We start from the raw sequence: 19,623 nt of genomic DNA, 5'->3' as shown, positions 1-19,623 counted from the left end.
ATGTTCCATATATATAAAAAACAAACTACCCCTCCAAATGTCAATGCAATGTATGCAGTTAATGATAAGAATTTTTTAGCTGTTAATTCAAAGAGTGAAGTGTAGGTAGGTTTGAAATAAACCCAGTGCTTTGGCAAGCTGTGTGAAACCATGACAAAAAATACAGAACAGTTCATGATTAGTCGAACCATACGTGAGCCTCGGACATATTTGTGACATTTTCAATAATTACAAATTATTAATTCACTGCAACAACATTGGAACAGCTGTTTTCAATAAATCACTGGTGCATCTCCGCAACAATAGCACATGATTAAAAAGAGGTGTAATGTTTTTATCACTGAAATTGCAGCAATAATATGAGCAATAATTTGCCAGTTTGGTCTTCATTTTGACACAGTATTCCAGTCCAGCTTCATGTTATCGTTAGCTAAGATAACTTTTGCTATCCAAGAATATGACAAGACAAGAATGCTTGACAAATGTTTAATGTTTATTGAAGATTTACAGAAGAAAATTCTCAGGGGCTCATATTGTATGAACTCGAGTAAAATGCCTCAGCTGGATCTTGTCTTTCATTCCGCAGAGTCACTTCCCTGAAAGAAAGAGATAACTATCACTTGAAGGCAGGAATTTGTAGGAATGTGTTATAGTATGAATACAATGTATGTATTGTTGGGAAAAGCAATGTATTTTATGGGATGCCAAAACTACAGTTAAAGTTTGGAATTCTTACAGAAAAGTAATTACTTGTAATCAATTTGTAATACTTCATTGCTACTGGTTATTAATTTCAGAGTTCATTATTTCTATAGTTATTATATGTATGTATTTCACATTGGAATGGTTATATAGATGAAGTTTATGCACATGGTTGATAAGTCAATAAAAAAAATCACCTTTCCAGCATCACGGCTCTTGGCTCTCAGCTTGTTGACCTGTGTCTCAGCAATGTCAGCACGCTCTTGAGCTTCCTCCAGCTCATGCTGGACCTTTCTCAGCCTGGACATGTGAGTGTTGGCCTGCTCCTCCTGTGGAGAGTTTGGAGTTATATATATTTAGTTGTTAATGGTGATATTATTAATTAAATTGCTTGATTAATCACATTAATGTTGTTGACTTACAGCCTCCTCAGCCTGTCTCTTGTAAGCTTTGACTTTGAGCTGCAGCTTGTCCACCAGATCCTGAAGTCTGGTCACATTCTTCTTGTCCTCCTCAGTCTGTACAGAGATGTAAAAGTTGTAATGTGACAGTGTAAAAATTCTCTGTCCTGCATTCAAAATATTGCAGTCAGAGAACACAAGTATTATCAAGCAGCATTGCAATTTTTGTAGCTCGTCAATATGGAGCCAAGGCTAACTACTTATACTGTTTGGCTGTTTTTTAATAATAATGCCACATTTTATTAAGGTACCGTATAATTGAATCTAAAGGCACTGCACACACGGGTGTGTTCATTTATGTTAGCTAATTAATACCGTGCCTGATTGACATCTCCCTCACCCTTTTGATTTTGTTGTACCTGTTGGGGCAGGGCAACTTACTCAGTTATAATTATGTAAGTAGTTGCGTTTCATTCCCAGCATTCCCACAACTAATCAGAAAGGGTAATTTGAAACACCTGTGCAGATGTATGGAGCCCATAATTTGCAAAGCTTAGTAAAAAGTAGCATAACATGGAAATACTCACAAACCAACCAAACACCTCAAAATTGTACTTCAGTACAGCACTTGTGCAATGGGAATCAGCGTGTAATTGTTCTTGTTTTCAGTGAAACTTACCTGGTAGGTCAGCTCCTTAACTCTTCTCTCATATTTGCGGACTCCCTTCACAGCATCAGCTCCACGTCTCTGCTCTCCTTCAACTTCAGACTCCAGCTCACGCACCTTGAATGTCATGATAAAAAAATCAAAGTTTTGTACAAGGATTTCAGTGCAGAGAAAGAAAGGCAAAGTTGAAAATGTGATTTTTATTCTTAAATTGCTCTGTGAGCATTTCTATACAGTTCATACCCTGGACTCCAGTTTCTGGAGCTGCTTCTTGCCACCCTTCATGGCGAGGTTCTCAGCCTCATCCAGACGGTGCTGCAGGTCCTTGACCGTGACCTCCAGGTTCTTCTTCATCCTCTCAAGGTGAGCACTGGTGTCCTGCTCCTTCTTCAGCTCCTCAGCCATCATGGCAGCCTGAAATGATAAATAGTCTGTAATTGATTCACAATCTGTAATAAACCGAACATTTTCAGTGCATGGCGATAGACCAAAAACATAATATAGGTGAATAAGAGATGTAAACTCACATCAGTGATAGCCTTTTTGGCTTTCTCCTCGGCATTTCTTGCTTCCTGAACAGCATCATCCACTTCACCCTGAACCTGGACAAAGTCAGACTCCAGCTTCTTCTTGGTGTTCAGAAGACTGGTGTTCTGAACATGAAAGAAAAGCAATGTTTAATATGATATTTATAATGTGTTTTCAGAATAATAGTCCATTGTGGATTAAGGGAAACAAACCTGAGAGTGAAGCAGTCCGACACGCTCACTAGCATCAATCAGCTCCTGCTCAGCCACTTTGCGTCCTCTCTCTGTCTGCTCCAGAGCGGCTCTCAGCTCTTCAATCTCAGCCAGCATCAGGCCGTTTCTACGCTCCACCATGGCAACCTGCTCCTTCATGTCCTCCTGTCCTCTGATAGCATCATCAAGGTGTAGTTGTGCATCCTGACAACATAAAAATGAGGACTTATTATTGACTTTCTTTACTCTCATATGAAAAAAAATATTCAGCAATTACACAAATCACCTTGAGCTGTCCCTGGACGTTTCTCAGTTGTTTCTGGGCCTCAGCAGCCTGTCTGTTGGCATGGCTCAGCTGAATCTCCATCTCATTCAGGTCTCCTTCCATCTTCTTCTTGACTCTCAGGGCATCATTCCTGCTCCTGACCTCAGCGTCAAGTGTGCTCTGCATGGAGTCCATGACCCTCTGGCTGTTCCTCTTGATCTGCTCCATCTCCTCGTCCTTCTCTGCCAGCTTCCTGTCAACCTCACCTTTGATCTGGTTGAGCTCAAGCTGAACACGGAGAATCTTGGACTCTTCATGCTCCAGTGTACCCTGAGAGAAAAATCAGCTAAGTATAGCTAAGAACCAAAATGACTGCTCTGTCATGGTAATGAAACATACTTGAAATTAGTTAAAGAAATTATAACAGCATACTAATTGTTGCAATAACAAATGAATGAAATGAAAGACAATACCTCTGCCTCTTCCAGGGCAGTCTGAATTTCAGCCTTCTCACTTTCAACAGCCTTCTTGGCTTTCTCCAGCTCATGGATGCTTTTTCCAGTCTCACCAATCTGTTCAGTCAGATCTGAGATCTCCTCTACAGAGTAAAGATAACATGCTTAGACTCTTCACCTCTGGTAATAAATTATTATTTGCCTTTAATGTAAATAGAAGTTAACATACGCTGCAGGTTCTTGTTCTCTCTCTTCATGGTCTCCAGCTGATCCAGAGCCTCCTCATAAGAGTTCTTCATCTTGAACAGCTCAGTGCTGAGAGAGCGAGCCTCCTTCTGAGCTCCTTCCAGCTCAGCCTGGCCCTCCTCATACTTCTGTTTCCATTCTGCCAGGACCTAGAATTGTGTAGGTTAATTAAATGGTTAATTAATTATATAAGTGTGTGTGTAGCAATAAAGCTGGTTTTGATCACCAATTTGACCATTTACCTTATCAAAGTTTCTCTGCTTCTTATCAAGGTTGGCAGCCAGAGCATTTGCTCTCTCCACATCAATCATGAGGTCCTCAACCTCACCCTGCAGCCTCTGCTTGGTCTTCTCCAAAGAGGCGCACTTGGAGTTCACAGCCTCAATGGATTCCTCAGCATCCTGCAGACGCTGGGCAAGCTTTTTCCTGTAGTGAAGAAGAATTAGCTTGTGTTTAATTGTACAAGAAGAAAGCAAAATGTGATTTATTTATGAAAAAGTAGAAAGGCTTATATACTTTGCCTCCTCCAGCTCCTCAGTGCGCTGGATAGCATCGGTCTCATATTTGGTTCTCCATTGAGCCACCTCACTGTTGGCCTTGGACATTCCTCTCTGCAGCTCAGCCTTGGCCTCCTGCTCCTCCTCAAACTGCTCTCTGAGCAGATCACAATCATGGCGGGATGATTGAACAGCATGGGCCAGGGCGTTCTTGGCCTATAAATTCATCATAAGAGGCATGAAAGTCTGAATTAATTCATTCATTAATTAATCAATTTTGTTAACAGACATGCACAAAATCCTTTCTTAAACAAACTACCCAGTTTCCCAGTGAGGATTATGAAAAGGGCATTTCATTCTGTTATCTTAACTACAGAAACAGAATTTGAACTGAAATTGAATTTAGATTGTAAACTCAAACCAGTACCTGTACCTGAGATATTCCCTGGTGGTACTTCATAAATAGATGGCCCAAGCACACATTTCATTATAAAGTGGACGATGCAAATAAATGATCTTGTACCTTTACTTCCTCCTCAATATGTCTCTTAAGCTCTTCAATCTGCTGAGTGAAGGCCTGTTTGCCCCTGGTCAGCTGGGAAATAAGAGCCTCCTTCTCCTCCAGCTGGCGAGAAAACTCACCTGAATGAATAAGATTAAGAATAATGTTTGGATGGCTTATTAAAAAGCTGAAACATTGCTGAAAATACTTTACATGAAAAAAACAAAGGTTGTGAAATGATAGCACAACACATCAGTAAGAGACAAATTATACATATGGAATTGTCAGATTTCTTCAAATAGGACTATATACATTACATAGCAACAAGTGAAAAACATAACATGGAGCATGACCTCAATAACTCTGCCTGTGCTTAATCATCTAAACAGAAATTAATGGAATAATTACCATACCTATACACACAAATCACACTCTGCCCATTTACGCACAAACCAAATCATCATTTTTGATCAATGAAATAAATCATACAGGAATTTAAAAAAAGGTATGAATTTGTATTGTATTACACATTTCACATCTTTAAATACTCACCGTTCTCTGTTTGCAGTCTTGCCCTATGTGCACTCATGTCATTTAGCTGGCGGACGTTCTCGTCATTTTTGGATTTGATTTCACTCAACTGGTCCTCAAGAGTTCTGCACATTTTCTCCAGATTGGCCTGTAATTGGCATGTAATTAACATGACTCAAATGCAGTGAACATTGAACTTTCTGATTAGACATTAGACATTTAGACATTAGACATTTTCTTCTTTTGTTTCATTTTTTGGATATTTTTTGAAATCTAATGTCATTGTGTTTTCCTGAAAAACCTGCATACACCACCTTAGCTTTAGCAACAGCTTCCATGTTGCTGGAGAGGTCATCAATCTCCATCTTGTACTCGCTCTTCTCCTTCTCCAGCTTCTGCTTGACACGCTGGAGGTTGTCGATCTGCTCTCCCAGCTCTGCAACACTGTCAGCCTGCTTCTTGCGGAGGGCTGCTGCGGTAGCTTCATGCTGCAGGGTTGACTCCTCAAGATCACGACGCAGCTTCTGGAACTCAGCCTCACGCTTCTTGTTCATCTCAATCTGAGCAGCTGTTGCTCCACCAGCTTCTTCAAGCCTCTCACTGATCTCCTCAAGCTCCCTGGAGAGGTCAGCCCTCTGCTTCTCAACCTTAGCACGAGCAGCCCTCTCAGCCTCAATCTCCTCTTCCAGCTCCTCAATTCGAGCCTAGATTTGATGAAAGAAAGTTTATTAATTGGAATCCATTTTGGTGTTTTTTAATTAACTGAGTCTGATTTTCATTAATCTAATACTGTAGATTGAATATGTCACCTGGAGTTCCTTGATCTTCTTCTGAAGCTGAGCACCAAGAGATTGTTCATCCTCAATCTTGCTGAGGAGCTGGCTGGTCTCAAAGTCTTTCCTTGATGAGTAAAACAAAAAGGAATGTTACATTATTAGTCTCTCTCACTATGTGAAAAGCAGGAATTTCATCAGTAAAATAATGTTTTCACTTACTTCTTGAGTTTTTCCTCAGACTGCTGTTTGTCATTCTCCAGATCCATTATGGATTCCTGGGCCAGTTTCAGGTCTCCTTCAAGCTTCCTCTTGGCTCTCTCAAGGTCCATACGGAGCTTCTTCTCTTGCTCCAGTGATCCTTCAAGCTTTTTTAAATACAGAGTTTTGTATTTGTACAATGTAACACCAACCCTAAGTGCTAAACTGCTTCATACTACAGCTACAAACTTAAAAAGTTTTTTCTTAAACAGTAAAAGGTTTCTTACATCATCCACTTGCTGCTCCAGCTTTGTCTTGGCCTTGGTCAGAGTGTTGACTTTGTCTTCCTCTGCCTGGAGATCATCAAGTGTTTGCTGGTGGGCCTCTTGGAGGGCTTTCTTCTCCTTGGTTAACTTGGCAATGGCCTCATCTTGAGATGCCATCTCCTCTGTCAGGTTTTTAACCTGCAAATGAATAAATTGTACATTTTTTATATAACTTAAGATCCTTATATAGTGTATTAGAATCCTTGGTAGAAACATTTCAGAATTTTGTATCAGCGTATATTTCAAGTTATGTGAACCTTGTTTTCTGTGGCATGTTTCTCCTTCTCCACTTTAGCCAAGGTGAGCTCCAAGTCATCAATGTCTTTCTTCAGCTCAGAGCATTCATCCTCCAGCTTCCTCTTCTTGGCAGTCAGCTCAGCATTGATTTCCTCTTCATCCTCCAGTCTCTCAGTTGTCTCTTTGAGTTTGGCCTCGAGCTGGATCTTGCTCTTAATGAGCCCTTCACACCTTTCCTCAGCATCGGAGAGGTTCTCACTTTCCTATAGTTTGAACATACACATTATTTTGACTGAAATATATTTTAAAAATTATGTTCAGTGCATCGCTTTGGTAAAGCAAAACATCTCACTGAGGAAAATCTGACTGACATATAGATTTTTTCCAATAAATAGAACAATATGTCTGCTTTTGCATTCTACTCACAGATGCCACTTGGAGTTGCAGGTCATTCTTTTCCTGCAGCAAGGAAACCATCTTTTCCTCCAGTTCCTTCTTCTTGGCCAGGGCAGCAGCCAGGTCTGATTGCATCTTGCCATAGTTCTCTTTCATTTGAGCCAGCTCCTTCTCAGTCTCAGCACTCTTCAGAAGAGGCTTGATCTTGAAGTACAGATGCATCCATGGCCAGTTCTTCACATTCATGAATGAGCGGACATTGTACTGGATGGTGAAGATTGCATCTCTAATAAAAATAACAAATTAGATTAAAATTATAAATTAGTATATTGATACTGCTTTTGTTTAACATTACATAGGAATTTAAGAGACAATTCAGTGTAGTGTAAAAGAATCCTACCTCCTCTCCATCATTTTAACAAACTCTTTCCTCATGAGATGTCCTCTGCAGAGAGCCTGAGTCATGGTCACCAGCTCAGCCAGTTTCTCATCTCTCATCTCCTCCAGGGTACCCAGAAGACCAGCTTTGAAGAACACCTACATTATCACGTGAGGGAAATTAGTATTCAGCACACATGGAGTAAGAAAAAACTGGTAATATTGTCTGTAAGGGCGAACCTTTGTGTGTCCAAACTTGTACTGAGTGTGGTCCACATCAATGGAACCCAGCAGCTTCTCAGACGCTTTCTTGTTGTCAATGAACTGTCCCTCAGGGATGACGCTGGCATTCAATACTTTGTATCTACAAGAGAAAACAATGTTGTTATTTATAATAACCTCCCATTCTCCTGGTGTTTCATACCATAATAACTCAGCTGAAGACAACTTGAGTTGCTTAAAGTGGTAAGTCACCTCTGCTTGAAGTCACCATAGAGGATTCTGCTGGGGAAGCCCTTTCTGCAGATTCTGATGCCTTCCAACACACCGTTACACCTCAGCTGGTGGATGACCAAATGGTTCTCCATCAGACCTGGATATTGTACAAAATAAGTCAGTGTAATACAGATTTCTGTGACTACTTTTGGTGAGCCCCTTTTCCTCTAAAATAGACACTTAAAAAAAACACAACAATAATATCACAAAAAACACCAAACCTGGGGTCTTTGTTTCATTGGGAATCAGGCAACGCACAAAATGAGGATGGGTGCTCCTCAAGTTGGTCATCAGCTTGCCCAAGTTCTCCTGCGAGGCAAAATATTGTCATTTAAAACAAAACTCAAACACATGAATGAGTCAGGTTCAATTTGATCTTGACTTTCTGGAAGTTGAACATACCCTGAAAAGAGCAGACACAGTCTGGAAGGAACCACCCTTCTTTTTTCCACCACCCTTCTTGCCGCCGCCACCAGCAGCATCTGGTTTGTAACACATAGTCCCACAAATAATGAACTCTGTATTCATTGTTCAGGTTTATTTCCGAGAGCAAACATGCTTTAAATAAATGAGTAACTGAATTGCCATGCAGGAATTACAGTACTAGCGTCTTACCATCAGCTGAAGCATGGGTTGCATACAGCATAGCCAGCAGTTTGTTTGCAGACTTCTGGTAGAGCTGAACAACTGAGTCATTCAGGGGGTCCTTGTTCTTGTCCAGCCAGCCAGTGATATTGTAGTCCACTGTACCAGCATAGTGAACCAGAGAGAAGTGAGCTTCAGCCTTGCCCTTTGCGGGTTTTGGCTTCTCAAAGGCCTTGGTCTTGCCAAGATGCTGATCATGCAGCTTGTTCTTGAAAGAAGTGTCTGTAGCTTTGGGGAACATGCACTCCTCTTCAAGGATGGAGAAGATGCCCATTGGCTGAGAAGAAATTGCATCATATTATAGGGAATCAACAATTTAACATGCACTCAGAAAACAGTACATAAGTTGTACCTGAAAGATTTGTCTTACCTTCTCAATAAGCTCAATGCAGGCAGCCAAGTCCATACCAAAGTCAATGAACTCCCAATCAATGCCTTCTTTCTTGTACTCCTCTTGCTCCAGAACAAACATGTGGTGGTTGAAGAACTGTTGCAGTTTCTCATTGGTGAAGTTGATGCACAGTTGCTCCAAGCTGTTGAACTGTGATTACAGAAAAGTAATTATTCATTTCATGGAAAATAACATTAAACTGGAACTTGAAACCGCTCAGATGTCTTTCAACAACTCACATCAAAGATCTCAAATCCAGCGATATCCAACACTCCAATGAAGAACTGTCTTGGCTGCTTTGTGTCCAGCATCTCATTGATACGGATCACCATCCACAAGAACATTTTCTCATAGACGGACTTGCACAGAGCGCTGACAGCATTGTTGACCTAGAAAAAAAGGATTTTAGTGTGGGAATTTGTAATATTTTCATATCAAAATGCAAATATTTTTTCCTAATTTTTCCAAACATCAAATTTTCTTCTTATTACCTGTGGCACGGTCTGACCTTTGGTGACCATCTCATTTCCGACCTTGACTCTTGGGTAGCACAGAGCTTTAAGCATATCGGCTGAGTTCAGGCCCATGAGGTAGGCGATTTTATCAGCCTCTGATTGAAAGGAAAAATGTTTCCATTAATGCAAAGAAATGCAAGGACATGACAAAGCAATGTGAGTGTAACATAAGTGTAACATAACTAATATCTCCATTGAAAAAGATGCTAAAAGTGTTTGTCATATTGTATGTAGAGACTTTGTTAGCAGTTACTGGCAGTCTGTCATATGCCTTTTGGTCAGTCATAGCTTGTGACTGCTTTTTCTCATGATTTCTGTTATCCAACCAATATAACCCACTGTTGTAGCAGTGTGATTAAGTTGTTGCAGTATCAGTTTACACAAAAAAAATCACGAGATGTTTGTATTTTTAGTTTACCTGCTTAAATTGTTTTGATGTAATATGATATATTTCACACTATTAACACAATTACCCTCAGTGCCATCAGGTTCACCCTGCTCCTCACGCTGCTTCTGCTTGAATTTCATGTTACCATGATGCATCACAGCGCCAGTCAGTTTGTAGATGGCAACCTTCTCTTCAGCAGTGAAGCCCAAGATGTCAATAGCAGTCTGCAATTCATGCACAGCACATCCTTTTAGCAATAATTCTTACATTCATCAGTTGTTATTCTACAAATTACAATCAACTTACATCAGTTGCAATGAACTCCTCCACATCATTGATGCTTTTGACAGTGATTTCACCCTGACTGATCATTGGGTAGTCATAAGGGTTGGTGGTGATCAGAAGGGCCTCTGGAAGAACGTTGAGGAAATGCATAAGTGGGCACATACTCTTATTTTTCCTCTTATTAATTGTTTATTGTGTCATAACATACCCAGGAGCTCAGGCTTGTGGCCAGTCATCAGCTGATAGAAGATATGGTAGCTCCTCTCAGCAGACAACTGGAAGGTGACACGGGACTTCTCCAGCAGATCTGTGAGAATTGATGATGACTGTGCATCAAACACTGCAAGACACTACTAACATTTGTACACTACTAATGTTGCTAATGTTGCCAACTATGAAAGGAAAATAACTAGAACTTACATGTTTCAATATCAGCTGAGGCTAACTTGCCAGTAGAGCCAAAGTGAATCCTGATGAATTTACCCTGAAGATTTACCAGAAAATGTGAGTTTGAGAGTAACTAACAATATGCAGAAACTTAACTGAAAGTCTATAATACGAATACTTACAAAACGAGAGGAGTTGTCATTCCTCACAGTCTTGGCATTACCATAGGCCTCTAGTAGAGGGTTGGCTGCAATGATTTGATCTTCCAGCGAACCCTACATTGAGACAATATGAGACTGTGCAAAAGTATTCAACAACAATCAATTGTGGCAAAGATTTTTGGCAGACAACAAATTTAACCTGTATTTTGCCAGCTGATTGTTCTGATTTCTTGCCAGCTCCAGCCACTGCAATTGTTGCAAAGTACTGGATGACACGCTTGGTGTTGACAGTCTTTCCGGCACCAGATTCTCCACTAGGGAATGAAAGAGTAACCTTTACTTACTTAGCAAGATAGTCATAAAGTCCTAACAATTGTCTTGGCAAGTTGTGTTATACTCACGTGATAAGGACAGACTGGTTCTCACGATCTGAAATATAAGGATACACACTCAAGTTAAACCTATAGCTGAGACTCTCCTTTGTCTTTGCCACTCAAATTCTGTGGTAACTTGGATCTTACCAGTGAGCATGAACTGGTAGGCATTATCAGAGATGGAGAAGATGTGGGGTGGTGCCTCAATCCTCTTCTTGCCTCTGTATGCCCCGACAACCTGAGCATCGTACACAGGAAGCCACTTGTAGGGGTTCACGACGACACAGAACAAGCCTGAGTAAGTCTGTAGCACCAGAGAGAGAGAAAGAGTGAAAAACATGATCACATTTGACACACAGGCTTTACAGGTGTAAGCACACTATAATTAAAGATTGAACCTTACGTAGATCATCCATGATGCAAAACGCTCTTTGAGGTTATACAACACAGCAGGCTCATTGAGGTGGGTCATCATTGCCATGTCCTCAATCTTATCGAACTTGGGAGGGTTCATGGGATGGATGTCATCCTCTTTTACAGTAACGGTCTGAATACAAAATACAATAAGGGAAAAAAAAATTACTAAGATAGTCATGTAGTTTCATGTAGCAGTATATTAAAACTGTTCTCACTCTTATGCTGACAGAGTCTGTTAAGTAAAAAGACAACTACTATCAAATGGTTCAGGGAACTATGATTGGATTGTCTGTCCTTCCTAGGGTCTTTTGACTTACCTTTCCTGTCACTGTTTCAACTGTTGCCTTGCCACCCTCTCTCTTGACAAGTTTGCCCTTGACATACATGTCATCAGCATCTGTCACAAAGTAGGCTGATTTGGCATCAAATGGAGTGTTTTGAGCTTCAATCCTCTCCTTCTCAGGCTTCCGCAGGTAAATGGCTGCGGAGCCATAGGCCTCCATCTCTGCGTCTGTGCTCATGATGGCACCTGAAGTGACTGAAAATAAGGAGAGGTCATACAATCTAAATTTCTCTAGTATTTGTTTTAATAAATCTTAACATGCTGTTGGTAGGTCTATCTGGTGAGGTGTGTTTTGAAGTTGTGGATATCACCTGAAATTAACTATAATTTACCTCCTTTGGTCCCAACAGAGGATGGAAAACAGTCCGGTTTCTTCTTTTTATCCTATTAATAAATAATCAAGCAAGAGTACATAAATCTATAGAGAAATGTATTCATCTAAAATATGCGCATATCATTTTACACACAATACAAATCAGTTGGAGTTGATATACTTACCTGAGCTGGAGGCCTACCAGTTATTGTGAGAGTCCTAAGCAGCCTCTTTTATAGAGGGAGGACTGTCTCCACAGTAGGTGTGCCCTGCTCAGTTTGGTCATGCATTCTTGTCGTGTTGCCCTTAATCCTGTGACATTGACATTCAAAATGATTGATATTGCCTTGTACCCACATTTGTTGCAGTAGGTATTTTTTCCCTGTGATCAAACTGAATGGTCCAAATGCATGGTGGTAGGAAAATTATTTTAAAATGGTCTGGACACTGATTATTAGTATTAAACAGTGACTTTTAGACTTTATGTTACATGTATTTCTTGACATACATCAGATTTTCTAACAAAATTTACAAGCTATCACATTACACATCTAATAATACATATGCATACAGAACAGTACAAACTGTTGTTAAATTTGAATCCTCTAGAATATTATGTTGCTAAAGATTCATGTTTAATACTGAAAATAACACTGGATTTAAAATTAGGACACTTACACTAATTCACATGTCCATAAATATTGCAGAGGTTGATAATGATGTTTTTTTAAACAGTTAAGATATTGACTCAATTTTCCATCATTGCAGTCATGAGTTTGCAGTCATAGTTTGTTGATCAATGTAAAGTATGGAGGTATGGATTTATTATTATTATTCTGTTTTGGGGGGATTTTTCTTTTCAGTTTTGGAGAAGCACCCAAATGTCCCTGGTGTATATTTTCAGGACAGTCACACGTTTGGTAGTGCAATAAAACAGGGTCAACTATTCCATAAAATAGGGCCAGGGTCATTCCATTCAAGGTCACAGATATAAAAACATTTGAGTGTCTTAGGACTTATGGCTCATATGTTTCTCTGTTCTAAAATGTGCAATTTAATTTCATGGATTTATTACTATTTATTTTTGGATTATTTTATAACTTCACAATTTTATAACAAGTGTTTGTCATCAAACATCATTCAGTAATTTGTTGGACATTTGTTGGGGATGTATTAAGCACAGATTTTGTTTGTACACTAGAAAATGTATGATTTTCAATAACAGATAGATCTGTCACCTACTTGTTTCAGTAATTAAATGTAATTTCCCCTAATGGTCTTTAGTGTTAGTATTAACAATCTTGCTGGAGTATGTTATGGCAGGCACACGCTGTGGTTTTGGAGAAGCATGTAAATGTCACTGGTATACAGTTGCAGGACAACCACACATCTCAGATGTCTGAAATAAAATTGAGGCTGAGCGCCATTCCATAAAAGCTGAGGAGGGATTACATATCGCCTTGGAATGGAGTGGACGAACAGTTGCCATCTAGGCTGGGATAAGACCCAAAATAAGTCCTGTGCCAATAAACAGGATGTTAGAGATTCCAGAACTGTAATAGTACCATGAATGAAAAGTGTATCCAGGATTAGTATAACTGAAAAGCTGAATGTATAATCAGGGAGAGAAAATAAATTTGTGCTTTTACTTTTTCCCAATGACTTTGATGTATATGATAACCTGGATTGTCAAGTTAACTTGTGTTATTGCCATTTATATTTATATTTACCTAACCTTCTGTCTTTAAAAAGGAGATGACCTTCAGGAATGCCACCCATGTGACCTCAATAGGTAGGTGGGCTATTGTGCAAACATGTGTTGCACACAAGCTATTCAAGTAAGGTTCATGGCCTTCAGTGTTTTCTTTTTTTTTTTTAGTCAGCTTGTTTGACGGAACCTTTGGTGTGCTTAAATACATTAGGTGCTATGTTAGCACAACAGAAGGAGAGGATTTGGTTGTTACTTATGGTTCTGTTTTATTTCTCAGTCTGCATGTCTCACACAAAGATGTCTATTCTTCCATTAAACTGATGGAAGGCTGAAAGTTTGCTGCAGACGGTCTGGCTATGTGCTGTGTCACCTTGAATACAGAGCATGCTGTGCACACTGGACCCAACTTAAACAGCGACTTCTAAAGTTTGCCATTTAATTGGTGCTGTTGAAACTTAAAAGAAAAATCTATGATGAATAAATGTTTACAGTGTGCTTCAGGATTATATATGGACAAAATCATATCATTAATCATCAAAAATATCTGTACTGTGCAGAGTTGTTTCAGTTACACCAGTATGACTGCCACCAGTGCTGCATTAAAAAAATGCAGTGTCATGATGCTATATTACATTTTGCTATGTGAGGTACACTTTATGGTTTGCTAGGTATTAATTTGCTGGGGTTACTTTCAGCTTGTCTCTACATTTTTTATGACATTGACAATACAGCACTCATAGCATATTATTTTTGTGATACATCTAAGATATCATAAAGCATATTAGCATTTGACCATGATCTTTTTATTGTAATGAGTAAAAACTTATTTTGCATTATGTGGTACTGCAAATGTAAACTATAAACTTCAATACGAGTCAGTTTCTTAATTAGGCTTTGAGTGAAAAGACCAAGCAGGTGGAGAGCAGACAGATTGTCCCAACTAACCTTCTCCTTTGTATGTCCTTGAGTCTAGTAGTTGCTTATAGATGAGCCTCTGCACTAAGCCCTTGAACTGAAATATAACATGCCAAATACGTCTGGCGAGGAGGAGCCTGAGAAGGTTTAAAAGAGTGTTAAATTCCTCCATGACTGGGTAGAAACACTGAGAGAACCGAAGGTGCTATGGGTTAAGCTCTCTCTATTTTTCTCTATTTGAATTAGTTTTATTTGTTTCATGCTTTCAGAATAAATGGCACAGACAGAACAGGAGAGAATATCCGGCATGCTTACTTTTAAGGTTGAGTTTTCAGAATTTATGCAATTGACAACCTAGCTCAACAGAGTGACATGAAATGCAATAATATATTGTACAAGACCATTTAATAACCCAATGAAAATTAGCATGCTGTAACCAAAACTTACTTTACATTCAAGAATCTTAATGGTTATGTTTTCACATGTTATCTTGCATAATGTAAGCATAGTATTTAGCTGGAATATTCTTGTTAGTCATAAAAAATGGTGCTTACCTCATTGTATAGAAATTGAAATTCAAATTGAAGCAGCTCCAACCAAAACATTTATGTTGAATGAGACATGAAACAATATTAAACAGCAGTTGTCTTCTCCACAGTTTAAGAATATCATTGTAGCATGCCAAATCAGTCAGTCATTCATTAAACACACAGAGACAGCTGTGTAGATGGTAATCTGATATTGTCCTTGTCATTCTAAACAAAGGAAATTGTCTTTACATCAAATGCCTCGGTGACCACAAATACCTTGGTACACAAATGGACAACCAGTTAGAGTGTCATCATGAATAGCATCTGCCCTGAGGTCCAACAACACCTGTGCTTCCTATGCAGACTGAGGGTTTGGTGCCACGAAGGCGAGAGCACCTTTATCCGATGTTAATTAATCCTTCCTGGTTGTAGCATCATGTAACCTATACAGTATACATTACAGTATATAGTTACATCTGTGTCCTTCAAGCACTCTTCAAAGACTGTACCATAAAAGGGAAAGAATTATTAAATCAAATGTGACGAAGGTGCACTTTTTCACATCCTATTGTGCAAAATAGCAAACCAATGTTTGAAGCTTGTTTTCTGTCTAAATGAACAATCTTTGCTATTTTTTTCTTTTACTTTACCATCTTTACTGTCTTTTTTTAATGGTAAGAACCCCTGGAAAAGCCCTTGTGATACCATCTGAACAGTCCTGGCAGATGCCATTAAACCAGGTGTTATATTCAAGTTGAACTGTGCTGTTAGTGCATTGGGTTTGGGAAAAAAAGGGGGAGGAAAAACCCACAGTTCAGTAAAGATAATCTTTAATTAATTTCAACAAGTTGTTCACATTTCTGTTAAAAGTTGTCCACCAGATGTTGTCTCTTACTCAGCATTCTCAGACTGAAATGAAGAAGGGTAAATGTCAATGTAATTTCTAACAGTGTCAGTCAGAAACACTTTTCAAATCATATTCCAACATTTTGAGTTACTGCTGATGGCTGATGTGACTTTAAACATGAGTCTGGTTTAATTTCAAATAAGCCAGTCAGCACTGTGTGTTTGAATGGGCCTTTCTGGCAACAAGTAGACTGGCCATAAATTCAGACTGCAATTAGGATTCCTATTAATTTATACTGACTGTGATGTCTCTGAGCACTAAGCACTCCAGCCAGCAAGTAGCTGCAGGAGAGGACTAGAATTCTTGCAATGGTTTTGAGCTTATATTAAGACCAATTGTCATTCCATAACAGTGTCATTCCATAACAGTGTGTGTCTCACTGTGTTATTGAGTCACTGTTAAGTCCTACTATAATCTCAGACATGTCAGTGGTTTCAGTTTTACATTCTTTTAAGTGATTTGTGTTAGCTGAATTTACAGAGTGCTTCAGTCCACATGGGTTTATTCTTACATTAGCAGGCTAATGAACAGTTGCATAATAAAAATACCAACACTTCCGTAATACATTTTCACAATAGATCATATACTGTCATAGTAATGCTTATTATGGAAAAGTTGGCAAATCCACCAATAAGAAGTGGCTTTCTGTGGCTATGAATAGTCTGAAGTCAGTCTGAAATTCAGATAAAATCCACTTTATTCCAAATATGCTTTGTTTACTGCAGAAGACCAGTGATGTGTTAAATCAGGTAATGTTAACATCTGCTAGCAAATGTAGCGGGTATTTGTTGTCATAGGACATGCCTCATGGAAAAAGTGGCTGCACTGAAGGCCAGTAAAATTGTGAAGGGTAAGCTAAGAGATAACGTTACTTGCTATTTGGCTGGACACCAAAGCTCTTATTATTAGCTGAAAAACATGATAAAAACATAGCTACACCTGAACAATACATAGCTAACTAGCCCTCAGGTTTAGCAAGCTAGCAGGCTAGTGAGCCTGTAGCTAGCAGGCTAGTAAGCCTACTGGTTTTTCAATGTCATCAGTTTCAATGTCATGAGATGATTTAAACTGTTTTTTACTTATATTTTTTTAATATGTGACATATTTTTAAAACAGAATTTGTTCCCTCTTGGCCAGTGAACTTATAGGCCGCTAATACATTCTGAGTAAGTGAATGATGAAGAGAATTGACTAAGAATAATTTGTCTCTGTAGACTGAAAGAAAGCAAGAACAAAACAGAAGAAACATATTTAGGAGTACCTCCCAAAACAATAAACAGAAGGATTATACTGTAGCTTTGAGTCACTGTGTGCAATAGAAAGCCGATTTTTAAAATTTAAAATCATTGCCTTTGAGAAACAACCTGTTATGTTGTTGACAACAGACCTTTGGACTGGTAAATGACTCTAATAAGTCTACAGAATTCAGTGTTGCTGAATGTTGCTTTAAACTAACTCATCTTACAGGCTGCCTGATGTAATGTCAGTCCAGCAAACTGTGATTTGTTGAATGTCCGGTTCCATTAGATTTGTAAATAGCAGTAGTAAACCATTAGCCTGTGACCCGAATATATCATTTAGCCAACAGTTTAAGTATTTGCATGTGTACAATTCTAATGCTGTCAGTGTCAACCAACAGAATGAATAGATGCCCATCGTCAAGGCTCTTGGCTCTCATCTTGTTAACCTTGGACTCAGCGATGTCACTGCGGTCCTGAGCTTCCTCCAGCTCATGCTGAGCCTTTCTGAGCCTGGCCATGTGAGTGTTGGCCTGCTCCTCTTGTGAAGTGTTTGGAGTTATACTGATTTATATCTCAGTTAGAAGACCGTTAATGACATTATGATTACAGCTGTAAATTATCAGTTTAATGTTTAGACATAATGAGCAACATGGTTGAAATTCGCTGTCTTTATAAGCTATTGGCAGCTTATCAGAAAGTGTAGTTTACAATGCTAAGTGAGGTGCAGTAAGTTTGTAGTGACGGGTAAGAAACTGTGTGTCTGTGTCATTTGGAGGGCCTAATGAGAAGAGCTGATGGACAGGCTACAGCTCAAAGTCAATGCTTCCAAGAGAAAAGTGGAGGAAAATTGAAAATTGTGCAGCAGGTTAAAAACATACTGGATACTCGACTCACTGTTATTTCTTACCCTCTGCTGAAGCATGGCCACATTACAGGAAAGCCAACAGTTTGTTTAAAGCCTTCTGGAAAAGATGAACAACTGATTTGTTCAGGGGGTACAGCCCATGTCCAGCCAGCAACTGATATTGCACTCCACTGTGCCAGTACAGTGAACCAGGGAGAAGTGATCCACAGCCTTGCCCTTTCCAGGCTTTGGCTTCTTAAAGGCCTTGGGCTTGCCAAGATGCTGATCATGCAGCTTGTTCCTGAAACTTGTGTCAGAGGCTTTGGGCTCTTGGGACTGTGAGATTATGGTGTTGATATCTAACCTGGCACCAGCCTCATAACCACAGTGCTTGTCCTTAAAGTTGAGGAGAACAAGACTATGTTCTCACTCATAGATACTCCACAAACACACATATAGACACACTTGGTAGTCACTGACGTTATGCCTAGGATTAACCATGTTCTTGTTAACTCAAGACAATTTTATTTATAAAGTCCAGTATCACAAATCACAATGAGCCTCAAAAGGCTTTACAATCTGTACAGCACAAGACACCTTTGTCCACAGACCCTTAGTGTTTTACCGAATATGTAACAACAATCATTTCTGAAAGAAAACATTGCAATCTTTCCCATTCAAACCATTGCCACTACTATTACACTCTATACAGTATATTGTTCACTAAAATAGTAGAAATACACTATTTCTAAGTCCTTTGCACAACAGTATTTGCTCCAATAAAAACAAAGATTTATTTAAAGATCAGCTTTCAGTTGACACATTTTATTATGATGAGATGGCTGAGTTGTGGTAATTTAATTTTAATGTCAGAGCTAGAGCTAAGTCTTAATGTTGGAATAGAATCAGAATGTCACTGGTGTACAGTTGCAGGATACACATAATGAATAAAAAACACTGGTCTGTTGACTTTTTAGCTGTCTTGTCTTGTCAGGACCAGTTACCAATGAGCATTACTCAAGAAACTGACACACGCTAAAGTCTATACCTTCTGTCATGTCAAAAGTTGCAATGCCCCTTTTGTGTCATTCACCAGATACTGTAACTATGATTCAGCAATTTTACATATAGGCTACATTTCAAACCTTTTCAGTTCAAAGTTCAGATCAAAAGTTACAAAGGATGCTCAGTCTACATGGCACATTCAGATTACTGAAATGACCTGTTTCCAGTTTTATTAATGGAGGATCGAACATATGCATAAACTGGTTTGTGTTTGATCTAACATCTGTGAAAATGTACCTGTCAGAGTACGAATTTATCCTCCTCGACCTCTGCCTGTGAGTTTGTAGTGATGTGTGCATATAATACTAAAGGTTCACCAGAAAGTTTTTGTGAAGTTGGTCCTTATCAGTCACTTTAGAAAGTAAAGGCACTGTTGAGT

At 39.1% G+C, this 19,623-nt stretch overlaps 1 protein-coding gene across 1 annotated transcript; it reads right to left on the bottom strand.

Annotated features, from left to right (window-relative positions):
• Nucleotides 1-475: 475 nt before the first annotated feature.
• LOC121620260 (myosin heavy chain, fast skeletal muscle-like) lies at nucleotides 476-12,236 on the bottom strand. Its single transcript, XM_041956242.1, has 41 exons — nucleotides 12,217-12,236; nucleotides 12,051-12,102; nucleotides 11,693-11,913; nucleotides 11,362-11,505; nucleotides 11,106-11,262; nucleotides 10,986-11,013; nucleotides 10,784-10,898; nucleotides 10,606-10,698; nucleotides 10,457-10,520; nucleotides 10,245-10,343; nucleotides 10,058-10,161; nucleotides 9,837-9,975; nucleotides 9,340-9,458; nucleotides 9,088-9,237; nucleotides 8,828-8,998; nucleotides 8,428-8,734; nucleotides 8,215-8,294; nucleotides 8,034-8,121; nucleotides 7,792-7,909; nucleotides 7,558-7,681; nucleotides 7,340-7,476; nucleotides 6,970-7,225; nucleotides 6,564-6,806; nucleotides 6,268-6,444; nucleotides 6,002-6,147; nucleotides 5,816-5,906; nucleotides 5,321-5,710; nucleotides 5,028-5,154; nucleotides 4,497-4,615; nucleotides 3,993-4,189; nucleotides 3,719-3,902; nucleotides 3,460-3,625; nucleotides 3,249-3,373; nucleotides 2,797-3,105; nucleotides 2,511-2,714; nucleotides 2,298-2,423; nucleotides 2,014-2,184; nucleotides 1,783-1,887; nucleotides 1,125-1,220; nucleotides 900-1,031; nucleotides 476-596 (listed from the first exon to the last, which is right to left on the bottom strand). Exons 3-41 carry the CDS (start codon nucleotides 11,894-11,896, stop codon nucleotides 576-578), a joined length of 5,826 nt encoding a protein of 1,941 aa, XP_041812176.1. The 5' UTR covers nucleotides 11,897-11,913; nucleotides 12,051-12,102; nucleotides 12,217-12,236; the 3' UTR covers nucleotides 476-575.
• Between the last annotated feature and the right edge of the window lie 7,387 nt (nucleotides 12,237-19,623).

Source organism: Chelmon rostratus, chromosome 17 (assembly GCF_017976325.1).
Source record: "Chelmon rostratus isolate fCheRos1 chromosome 17, fCheRos1.pri, whole genome shotgun sequence".
NCBI classification, from domain to species: Eukaryota; Metazoa; Chordata; class Actinopteri; order Chaetodontiformes; family Chaetodontidae; genus Chelmon; species Chelmon rostratus.
Note: the sequence above shows the minus strand (reverse complement) of the source record. Positions and strands in the feature narration are given on the sequence as shown.

Coding starts and splice junctions, on each gene's coding strand:
- LOC121620260 (XM_041956242.1), bottom strand. CDS start 11,896: ATGAGCACAGACGCAGAGATGGAGGCCTATGGCTCCGCAGCCATTTAC. Junction 10,162..10,244: donor CCACAAGCCTGAGCTCCTGG/GTATGTTATGAC, acceptor ACGTTCTTCCAG/AGGCCCTTCTGATCACCACC. Junction 8,999..9,087: donor CTGGATTTGAGATCTTTGAT/GTGAGTTGTTGA, acceptor CTGTAATCACAG/TTCAACAGCTTGGAGCAACT.